Genomic DNA, 12,171 nt, shown 5'->3' with positions numbered 1-12,171 from the left:
ATGATGGAATAGGAAGAAGGAGCTTGGGACATTAATGACATTGCAAAGCTGGTACCTCTGCACTGGATTATCTTCTTTTAAGCTTCTTAAGTGAGAAGATAAACTCATCCTTGATTGAACAACTGTAGTCATGTTTTCTCTTCATGTAGCCTAGAGAACTTTTGACTGATAGAAATGGATAATGGAATGCAAGGTTGGTTTAGCATTTGAAAATCATTCAATGTAATTACCTATATTAATAGAGTAAAGGAAAAACATATGGTCATTTCACTATTGCAGAAAGGTATTTGATAAAACCAGACACCCATTTATGAAAAAAATTTCTCAACAAATTAGGAATAGAAAGGTATTCTTACTTTGATGAGGTCCTTCTACCAAAAAAATGTATGGTAAGTTTCATATTTATTGGTGAATTAATGAATGCTTTGCCTTGCCCTGTAGGTTCAGGACCTAGGCAAGCATGTCCACTTTTACTGTTTCTCTTCAACATTATACTGAAGGTCCTAACCTTTACATTAAGACAAGAAGAAGAGATGAGAGCATAAAAGTTAGACAGGAAGAAGTAAAACTGTATTTGTAGGTGACATGATTGTGTATGTGGAAATCCTTAAGAAATTGAAGAATAACTGCCAGAATTAATAACTGAATTTACCAAGATCTCAGGATATAAGATTATAAAAGTCACTTAAAATATTATCTATCAGCAGTAAACAACTGGAAAATTAAATTGTAATTTATTTATAATAGCACTAAAAGAGAAAATACATAGGAATAAATTTAAGAAAAGAAGTGTAAGATCACATCACTGAAAACTGTAGAAAAATTGCTGAGAGATATTTCAAAAGTCCTAAATAAATGTAGTGATAGAGCATGTTCCTGATTTGGAAACTCATTGTTTCTGTATTGGAATATTCCATATTCCAAACATACTGTTAGGATGTCGGTTCTTCTTAAATTTATCTATAGATGTAATGCAATTCCATTAGAAATCCTGGTAAGCTTTTTGTAGAAATTGACAAGTTGATTCTAAAATTTCTATGGAATGTGAATGACCTAGGATAGCCAAAGGGATTTTTAAAAATAAGAGCAAAGATGTAGAACTCACACTACCTGATTTGAAGACTTAGCATCAAGCTACAGTAATCAATACAAGGTGGAATTGGTGAAAGGACAAACATAAAGAACAGTACAGAGACCAGAAATGGATCTACACATGTATGGTTCAATGGTTCAATGATTTTAATAAAAGGCAATTCAATGGGGGGAAGGAAGGTCTGGTACATATGGGAATATCTTTATGGAAACAAATGAAGGTATGCTCTTGCCTCACTGTGTACATAATAGATACATAAGAAGACAAATAATCCAATAAACAAGTGGACCAAAGATTTGAATGGATTTGTCACAGAGGATGATATGACAGCCAATAGACACATGAGTATATATGTTCAACATCATTTGTTAGTAGGGAAATGCAAAGTGGAACTACAGTGAGATACAGTATGTAGTGTGTATGCACTAAAATGATTAAAATGGAAAACTAAAGACCATCAACACAAGTGTTGTTGAGGATATGCTGCAACTAGAGCTCTTGTACACTGATGGTAGAAATGTAAAATGGTACAACTACTTTGGAAGAGTGGTTGGTTCTTTCTTTAAAAGTTAAGTATACACTTATCATGTAACTCAGTCATTTCCTGTCTTCAGTATTTACACAAGAGAGATGTATCAACCTGAAGACTTCTATTCAAATATTTGTGGCAACTTTATCCACAATGGTGAATAACTGGAAATGATGTTCATCACCAGTTGAGTGAATAAACAAATTCTCATATATTCATAAAGTAAAATATTACTCTGCAATAAAAGAGACCAAAACAGTCCAGACTGCATGAAATTCTAGAAAATACCAGCCACTTTATAATGACTGAGAGCACATCTGTGATTATCTGGGGCCAGAGATAAAAGGAAGGGATGAACTTCAAGTGACTATAGGGGACTCTTAGAAGTGATAGAAAATTTCTGTCTGGTTTTGATTTCATAGGTGCAAACATCTGTCAGAACTCATTGAATTAATGCACTTTAAAATGAGTACAGTTTATTTTTTTTAAAAAGATTTATTTGAGAACAAGAGGGAGCATGTTTGCACATGTGCATAGGAGAACTGGGGGAGGGGCAGAAGGACAGGGAGAGAATCTCAAGGAGACTCCCAGCTGAGCTTGGGCCCATGACCTGAGTGGAAACCAAGAGTTGGATGTCTAACCAACTAAGCCACCCAGGCACCCCGAGTACATTTTATTGTACATGAATTATTGCTTTGTAAAATTGAATAAATTTTATTGGGAATACTTTTAGGCAGAAAAGCATCAAATGTACATGATTTCCTCAAGTTCTTGTTATTCCACACTATGCTTAAGGTCAGCCATCATTAAGCCTCCTTTGACATTCCTGGCCCTTGTACTATTGTGTATATTTATAGGAGACTGGGAAAGAGGAATCACTGAGCTTCTAAGTAATTAACTACAGGGGCTGCCTTATCTTGTTAGAAAGAGTTCAGTTACTGGTATCAGACTGCTCTTCTGTTGAAGTAGTTTTGACTTGCTTGCTAAGCAATTAAAGCATTGTAAAGGGAGAGGTGAGACTTTAGGCCATGTGAATCTGTCATTTTTCAGTTTGGAAGAACCAGGAACCCCTAAAGGTAAGGGCAAATGTAATTTTTTGGGGAAAAAAAGGATTAGTTTAAAATGTGTAAATACTGGGGGTTTACTTTCTGCATAGTTGAAGACTGAATGAGATTCTGCTCTGAAAATACAGAAATCAAGTGCAAAGTCTGCATTGTAAAAATATAAATACCAGTTGAAGGGATCCCTTCCTGCACTCCTCTCCCCTTACATGCACATATGCTTGCACAAGCCCAGTGCACCTGGGATGCAGATTCTAGAATTCTTCTATAGGGAAGCTAATGAGTGTAGGATGAAAAAATTCTCACATTTGTAATGGACCAGCTGGTTCACCCTGCTGAAACTTACTAGTAAACAGATTTTAGAGTCATGTACACAGAACTTCCAGTCAGAATGTTTATACTTTATTTCTAATAGGAAGCAATAGACAAGATACAGAAAAATGCAACTTGGAACAACTGAGTAATGCAGGGAACAAAAGAAAACTTAATTATAACTAATGTTTCATAGAGAGGAAAACAAATTTTAATCATTAAACAAGAACAAGAGGCTATAGTAAAGAATATTAAGAGAATAAAACAGTTTGGAAATTTAAAATGTGATAAAAATGAAAAATTTAATAAAACAGTTAGTATATGGTTTGTAATTTTTTCAGAAAGTAGAGCAAAAGGACAAAGGAATTTAAAATAGAAAAGATAAAACAATCAAAATATCCATCCAGGATGTTCAACATCAAATAATAGGATATAAGAAAGAGAGAGGGAGAGACAGAAGAGAGGAGATGATATTACAAAAATTCTGCAAACTTAAATGAATTTCCCCATTGAAAGAGTCTATCATCCACTATGGCAGATTTTATAATATTCATGCCAAAGCACATGAAATTCAGCAACTTTATTTATTTTTTCTTTTTTAGAAAGAGAGAACAAAAGCACATGAGCCAGGAGGAGGGGCAGTGGGAGAGGGAAAGAGACACTTAAGCAGGCTTCACACTGAGAAATGTATAGAATTGTTGAATGATTGCATTATACACCTGAAACTAATATAACATTGTATGTTAATTATATTTTAATAAAAAATGTGTAACTTAAAAAATAATAAAATTTAATTGAATAAAAAATCCCAAAGATGTGTATTCTATTTTTGTTCCTTGATTAATATTAAATTTTTTGTATATGTTTTGGTACATAGATATAATTCTAATTATTAAATTGTAGCATGCATATTAAACAAATATTTAAGGTTAATCTCTACATAGTTGTAAATATTACAAAGAAATTTAGTACATAAATTCCAGTTATACCCATATTCTATGAAATTGTCTAAACATTTTAGTCATTTCTTAGGGGGAAGGAAGATGAATTGACTTCACTTTATTTTTAAATCCCTAAATATAGTCATTATTGTTAGTGTGGGTTTTTTTCCCACTGTATAGTCATACTAGTTTAGATGGATGCATATTTATTTATTTTTAATTTGTCTTTGCTTCTTGTGTTCCACTTCTATGTGGGTTAAATTACCTTCCCCTTACAAGTAAATCCTTTAGTAGTTCTTTAATGAAGATTTGTGGATGTTAAATTCAGTCAGTATATATACTTCTTGAAGGATGGTTTTGCTGGTTGCAGAATTCCACATTGATAGTTACTATCAGTAATTTGAAGATATTTTTCTATTGCCTTTTTGCCCCCTAATGTTGCTGAGAAGTCTGTTCTTGATCTATTGATCCTTTATAAGGTAAGCCATCCTTTGTCTCTAGTTGCTTTAAAATTCTTCACTTTGATGTACTTTTATTAGTCTTTGTGTAGTTTTATTTTTGTTTCATAATGTCAGAACTTGGAAAATACACTTTTATTCAAAGAATGTATGTCTTCAATAAAGTTCTGAGAAGTCCTAAGCTATTATCTTGAAATACCATCTTTCTCTGTTCTCTATATTTCTTGACGCATTCTTTATGTTATCCTCAGATCTCTTCTAGTTTGCATATTTTCTTCAATTATGCCTAATGTGCTGTTAAACTTATTCTAAAAGTTTTAAAATTCAGTGACAATATTTTTCATTTTGGAAGTTCCATCTTTTTTTGTTTGTTCTTTTGTCATTAACTTCTTCATTTTTTATTATGGATTTATCCCATCTTTGCTCTCTAAAATAAACATGTTTAAAATTATTTTAATCTCTTTCAGATTGTTCTATTCTTTCAAATTCTTAGGAAGCCATTCCTCCTGTTTTGTCATGTCTGTTCACTCTCCTTTTGTACTGGATTGTTTCCTCATGTGATTTGTAGTTTTTGATTGTGTTCATCTTCAGCAAGGATTTTTTTTTTATGCGTGCCTATAAAAAAATCTCAGTTGTTCTGGTTTGTGGAAGTGACTTGCTCACAAGGGACACCTGGAGTTTTGATTTCTCACAAGAGACTTTTTTTTTGTGTGTGTGTGTGTCTAAAGCTGTCTAAAGCTTCCTGTCTAAAGCCCCAGGAAGAATAGGCTTCACTTTTCCTGGACCAAGACAGTGATTTTATAAGTATCCCACTAAGATTGCAGCCGTTCTAAGCTTCCAGTTCCATTTCCAGTTTCCCACCTCTGTAATTATATCAGCATTAAATTTCCAGGATTTGGCCTCTATATATGATTTCAGATATAGATATCTTTCCAAACAGCTTTTTTTTTTGTCAGGTTTTGCATTACAGAGTAAATCATTGATAAGACTGTAAATCACTGATCACTGCTATAAATCACTGATAAGACTTTCTTTGCTTACTTTTTAAACTGAACTGTATATTTGAACCTTTGTCATATTTTTATGAAGCATTTTATGTGTTTATAGCATTTTATCCAGAAATTGTAAGTTTTTAAAAGTTTAACCTATGCTAAAAACAGCTAATTTCTTTTTGTTTTATTGCTTGTCTTATTTTACAGTAAGAGTTTGAAAGTTCAGATAATTCTGTTTTTAATGTAACTGGTGGTCACTTTAATGTTTCTTCATGCACATTTAAAAATGTTTATTTTAGCAAAATTAATAAGAAAATAATTTTTAATTATGGAAATAGTGCTACTCCCTTCATGTTCTGTATCCTAGTAAACATTAATATAATAATCTAAAGTTATATACTTCATTTTTTTTCTTCTGTTTTCCTTCCGTTATACTAACATTTAAGGATCTTATTCACAACATTTTTAGTGTTCTCCACTGTGGAGAAAACCAGTCCTTTTAATTTTTACCCTTAAATTCCCTATTCTTGGGTTCTTAATTTCATTTCTTCATGTTCTGGAACATTCCTTTGATTAATTTACTTGAAAAGATGGTGAGGTAGTATATTTACTTAGTTCTTATGTATCTAGGAATGTCTTTTGCATTTATAAGTAAGCAATTTACTTCGATATAAAATTCTTGGGACATTGTATTAGGTAGGTTAAAGCTAATTGTTATAAGGAGATCCAAAATTACAGATCAAATAAAACAGAATTTAGTTCTCCATAATTTAATACTTATTATGTAACAGTGATCCATGTTGGCCTGATAGATGACTTTGTTCTATAAGGCCATCCAGGCTAGTGGCCATCTCTGTCATCGCATCATTTGGCTTTTATCTCTTGATCCTGCAGCTGGCATTGTGTTTTAGCCAGTGGGAGGAAGGGAAGAGGAGCCACAGCAAGCAGGCTTACCTGTAAGATGATCCATTATATATATATCACTTTTATTTACATTTTGTTGTCTCAGATTTGGTATATAAGCACACCTAATCTTAAGGAAGGCTGAGTTATGTAGATTATAGCATGACACAGTCATTTGCTTAGCTTAGAACTCAAATTCTATCTCTAAAAGGAAGAGGGGAGAATGGATAGGATCCTGAAGGATAGATGTATCAACCACAGGCATCTGTAGAAAATTTGCACTCAAATTTTTTTTGATACTGCTTTCTTGTTTGAGTCGTTACCTTTTCCTCCTTGCCCTGCTCTTCCATCTCTTGGAAATGTCAATGTAGGCCATTTTCAAATTTTTTAATTTAGAAGTTTTTTCTTTTTTGTATGTATTCATTTTATATTAAGGATATTCCTCTTCATTCACATTTGTGGAAAATCTGTTTTTAAAGTTTTGACATTGCCTTTTAAATCAGTGTATCGTATTTTTTGTACTTTTGCATCGTTAAAGTTACCTTTTTTTTTAAAGTTACCTTTCCTTCCTTTTCCTCATATATGTTATATTCTAACGCATAATTTCTCCTCTTATATTGACTTAATCATTATTACATCAAACTGTATACAAAAAATGTACAGCTTTTGGGCAGCCCCGGGGCCGTGGCGGTTTAGCGCCGCCTGAAGCCCTGGGGTGTGATCTTGGAGACCCAGGATTGGGTCCCACATTGGGCTTCCTGCATGGAGCCTGCTTCTCCCTCTGCCTGTGTCTCTGCCTCTCGCTCTCTCTCTCTCTCTGAATAAATAAATAAATTTTAAAAAATAAAAATCTTTAAAAAATGTATAGCTTTTCATTATTGCTCTGTTTATTTTCATTAGCTATCTCTGATGGCTGAAAAATTTTTATACTGTGATAAGGAAGCTTATAGAAGATATTGCTGTAGGATTTTAAGGGAAATAGAGAGAGCATTGGTAATGATGGCTTTCTAAAGTGGATGTAGAGTTGCTCAGGGTGCCCTTCCCTGGAATGAATGTAAATTAAAATTCTCTTTCTGTTTTAACAAAGAGAATCCTAGAAAAGTAGCTGAAGTCATTGATTAAAGAACAGATAACTAGGTGCCACACTTTTGATAATGGATTTTACATTGCTTCTAGCAGAGATTATCTTTGGTTTATTTGTATAGAATTTTAGAAGTAGCTTTGATGTGTGATTACTTTAAAGGTCAGTTTGATTGTTATCTAGAAAATAAGAGAAAGATAACTCATTTGCTAATATTGCTTTTGAAGGAAGAAATTCAGAAAATATATTTTTGGAGAAGTTAAAGGAAGATAGTATTCCTGCTCCTCGCTCTATTGGCAGTATTAAAATCAACTTTACCCCTCGAGTATTTCCAACTGCTCTTCGAGAATCACAAGTAGCAGAAGAAGAGGAGGTAGATATACTTGTTCTTAGTTACAGTGATCACAAATGAAAATACTTGATTTTTTATTTCATCTATTAAAACTAATACTGGGTTTTGAATTTCTTAAATATTTATTAGACTTAAGATATTACTTCTTGAATACATTTCAGTATTTTGTTTTGAAAAAAAAACTATATTTTGCAGAATTTTTTTTGCCTCCTGAACACTGATGAGAGAACATTGATTTAGTATGCAGTATTATTGCTTATTCCAGAAGATAAACTGTTACACTTGCCATCTGTTTTGTCAAATGCATCACTTCCTATCTTAGATTTATAAACTTGTATTTTAGTAAGGGATCAATATGTGTTTGGTAAGAGATTTGGACATGTATTGTTTTAATGTTATTACAACTAATTATTATTAACATCAGTAATTTCTAATATGACATTCTAGAATATCTCTCATTCAGTTTATAAATTTATAAATTCCTGGGTCCTGGGATTTTGAATGTTGTATCTTTAGTTGTATGTAGGCACTAAGAACTGCATTTTTTACTACAAGGTATTAATTGTTGCCTCTCACAATTGAAAAGTTGTGGAAGTAATTAAAGATCCTTAAGACATGATGACAATTTATAAATATTACTATTTTCTTATTAAACAATGTATTCTAGGGATCCCTGGGTGGCGCAGCGGTTTGGCGCCTGCCTTTGGCCCAGGGCGCGATCCCGGAGACCCGGGATGGAATCCCACATCGGGCTCCCGGTGCATGGAGCCTGCTTCTCCCTCTGCCTGTGTCTCTGCCTCTCTCTCTCGCTCTCTCTGTGTGACTATCATAGATAAATTAAAATAAAATAAAAATATTAAAAAAAAAATAAACAATGTATTCTAAATTTTATTATTTGTAAAATTATTTCTAGAATTAGAAAATTATAATTATTTAAAAGTCATTTATATTTTTTCAATATGGAAAAACAAATATATTATGAACAAGAAAAATAAAATAATAATCACATGAACTCCCAGAAATTTGTAGGAAATTTGCACTAGAAATTTTCATACATTTGATCTTGACCAGCTAGTAATGTTAAGCCAAAAGGACAAAAACTGTAAGTTTAAAATCACATTATCAAATAGTATATTAGTCTACTCAGGCTACTCTAACAAAATATCCTAGACTGGGTGGCTTAAACAACAGAATTTTGTCAAAGTTCTGGAGTCTAGAAAGTCCAAGATCAAGAGTACAAGGAGTGGTAGGAGAGCTGTGCCTCTTCTAATGAGGACATTAATCTCATCATGGGGTCCCCACCCTCATGGCCTCATCTAAATCTAATTACCTCCCCAAAGTCCTATTTCCAAATACTATCATATTGGGGATTAGAACTTCAAAATATGAATTTTGGAAAACACAAATAATTAGTCCATAACAAATAGTATTTCCATCTTATGGTAGAAGCTGAGATATCTCAAAGTAGCTGTTAATAAAAATATGACTTTTGTGTCCTTCATTAGACTTTATTCTCTGATTTCAGTGGTTACACAAACAAGCAGAGGCACGAAGAGCACTGAATACTGATATTCCTGAACTTTTTGATTTAAAAGAAGAAGAAAAGAACCCAGAATGGCTAAAGGACAAAGGAAAGTACGTTGCTTGAACTCTGGCTATGAGATTTATAATAAATTAGGTACACTTTAGTCTTAAAATATTTTCAAGATATCTTGACATATGTGCTTATGTGTATGTGTTGTTGGGGAAAGATAATGCAAATAAGCAAATTAGGTAGGCGGGGCTTCCATATTTAAAAAGTCAGATCATATTAACAAGGCTCCTATTTTTGTTTTTGTATTTAAATGTCACAGAAGTGAAATATATGACATCTTTTGGTTACTTATTAAAATCCCTTTTAAAATAGCTTACATTTAGCATTAGTTCTTCCTCATACCTCTCTTAGCGATGTGTTTTTTAGGGTTACCTGGGTGGCTTAGTCAGTTGAGCTTCCAACTCTTGATTTCCACTCAGGTCATGATCTCAGAGCTGTGAGATTGAGCCCTGTATTGGGCTGGAGTCTGCTGGGCATGGAGTCTGTTTAAGATTCTCTCCCTCTGCCCCTCCCCACTTAAAAAACCTCCCTCTCTCTAAAAAAAAAGTGTTTTTTTTTTTTAGAAATTAGAGCTTCTTTGATTCTTCATATCCATCTTTAAAAGATTACCAAATTATCTTATAAATGATCATGTTATGTCCAGGAAGTCCTTTTATTTATTTATATGTTGATCTATGTATGAATATTTTATACAATTATCAAAAACAGTGAATTTTGATACATTATGAATGGCAATTTGAATTCATATTTTGAGTTGTAGATGTTACTTGTTATATTTCATTTCATATGCTTTTATAATATTTTTCTATTGTTGCCATAACAATCTACCTTAAGTTTTGTGGCTTCAAATATCACAAACTTATTATCTTACAGTTTTGGAAGTCAGAAGTTCAAAATGGGTTTCACTGGGCTAAAATCAAAGTAATGGTTGTGTTTCTTCTAGAGCCCGTAAGGAAGTATCTATTTCCTTTATTTTCCAATTTTCAGGCTGCCTATATTCCTTGATTTGTGGCCTCCAGCCAGCAATTACATCACTCTGACCTCTGCTCCCATAATCCCATCTCCTTCTCTAACTCTGATTCTCCTGCTTCCCTCTCTCTTTTATAAGGATCCTTGTGATTAGAGTAGTCTCATTTGCATAATCTTCCACCTGAAGACCTTAATTTAGGCCTATCTGTGGAATCATTCCTGCCATGTTAGGCAACATAGTCACAGGTCCTGAGGATTAGGATATAGACATCTTTTGGGGAGAAGATTTCCTTTTTTTCTTTAAATAAAGGTTTTATTTATTTATTTATTTATTTATTTATTTATTTATTTATTTATTTGAGAGAGAGAGAGAGAGAAAGGGAGCATGAACAAGGGAAAGGGCAGAGGGAAAGGGAGAAGCAGACTCACCTCTGAGAGGAAGCCTGATGGAGGGCTCAAATCCAGGACCCTTGGAATCATGACCTGAGGCGAAGGCATATGCTTAACCAGCTGAGCTGCCCAGGTGCCCCTGAGAGAAGGTTTCCATTATCTGTCTACCACAATGTCTATATTTTTCTTTTCTTGTCTTTTCTCTGTTCTTTCTTGTTTTTTTCTCCTGTTACACCAGGGATTTATATGTGGAGTTGAGCTGAAATGACAGTTTTTCTGAAGGTCAGAGGCCTGGGTCTGACAGGTTGGTTTCTCTTACTTCCACCACTAAAGCCCTACATGATCATTCCTCCTCTTTCTCCCCTTTCCCTCACTCCCCTATTCCCTCCCTCCCTTCCTCTCTATTTATTCAACCATTAAATAAACATCTACTGATTGCTTGCTATTTACCAGACTGTAGGTTAGGCTCTGAGCTACAAAGATCAGTGGAGGAGACAGACATACACACAATAGTTATTATACTATATGGGAAATACAATATATAGAAAAGAACAAGGTAAAATGAGAATGGAGAAGAGGGGCACCTACTCTTAAAGGGAGGAAGGTAGGTTCAAAAAAACCTTCGTAGAGAATGTAGCACCTGAGGTCCTCTTAGTGACAAGTAGGACTCTTAAGAGAAAGGGAAAGAAAGGCATTCATTTTAAATAATGGAGACAATATGAACAAAAGCTGAAGAGACAAGAAATAATAGTGTGATATATAGGTTAGAAACTATGTCAGGAGAGGATGTAGGTTAAGTTCAGTTTATAATATGTTGAGTTTGAGATGTCTCTGGGCCAGTCTGGGTGACACTGTCCAGCAAGTTTGAACCCAGAGGAGAAGCCAGCACTGTAGAAATAGATTTGGAGGTTATCAGCATTTATACTGTAGTTAAATTTATAAAAGTAGCCGATATATCCACAGAGTGTATAAGCCAGGAAAGTAGTAGCCTAAGGATAACACTCCGTGACCTACCGACATTTGAAGGTCTTACAAAAGAAAGGAGTACACAAAAATACTCCCAGAAGCCAATGGAGTAGACAATTTATTTTATTTTAATTAATTAATTAATTAACTTATTTTTGAGTAGAAAATTTAAAGTGTTTTTGTTTTGTGTTGTTTCCTTAAGAATATAAAAGATTTGAATAGCTTTGGAAGCAAGAGAAAGAAGAGGTGATTGAAATCTCTCTGAGCTGAGGGAAGAAAATTAGGTGAAAGCCAAGAATGAATGGATTGTCTTGATTTTGTTTTCCTTTTCCTCTTTTTAAAAGTTGCATTCACCTAAAAATTTTCAAATAACAAATATTTTGGGCAGGGGCAAAATTTACACAGCACATATTAAATGGAAGTCTCTCTTGTTTTTCACCCATTTTCCTTGGCTAACTGCTTGCACTGCCCCCCAGCTGTAACATTCTAAGTCATTGCTTTAATTACATTTGCTTATCTCTAAGCTGCTG

General features: G+C 33.6%; 1 protein-coding gene across 3 annotated transcripts in view; it reads left to right on the top strand.

The window, feature by feature from the left end:
* The window catches only part of DNAAF4 (dynein axonemal assembly factor 4), a 95,342-nt gene that overhangs the window by 27,551 nt on the left and 55,620 nt on the right, over positions 1 to 12,171 (top strand). For all 3 annotated transcript variants that reach the window (XR_007407470.1, XM_025472722.3, XM_035709096.2), the window contains exons 5-6: positions 7,598 to 7,743; positions 9,248 to 9,357. Coding sequence is in view for 2 of the 3 variants with exons in the window: in XM_025472722.3 (XP_025328507.1) it covers positions 7,598 to 7,743; positions 9,248 to 9,357 (256 nt within the window). In the remaining variant the exon portion in view is untranslated. The remainder of the gene's footprint in view (positions 1 to 7,597; positions 7,744 to 9,247; positions 9,358 to 12,171) is intronic.

This window comes from Canis lupus, chromosome 30 (assembly GCF_003254725.2).
Source record: "Canis lupus dingo isolate Sandy chromosome 30, ASM325472v2, whole genome shotgun sequence".
Classification (NCBI taxonomy): Eukaryota; Metazoa; Chordata; class Mammalia; order Carnivora; family Canidae; genus Canis; species Canis lupus.
This window is presented reverse-complemented; position numbering and strand designations above follow the sequence as displayed.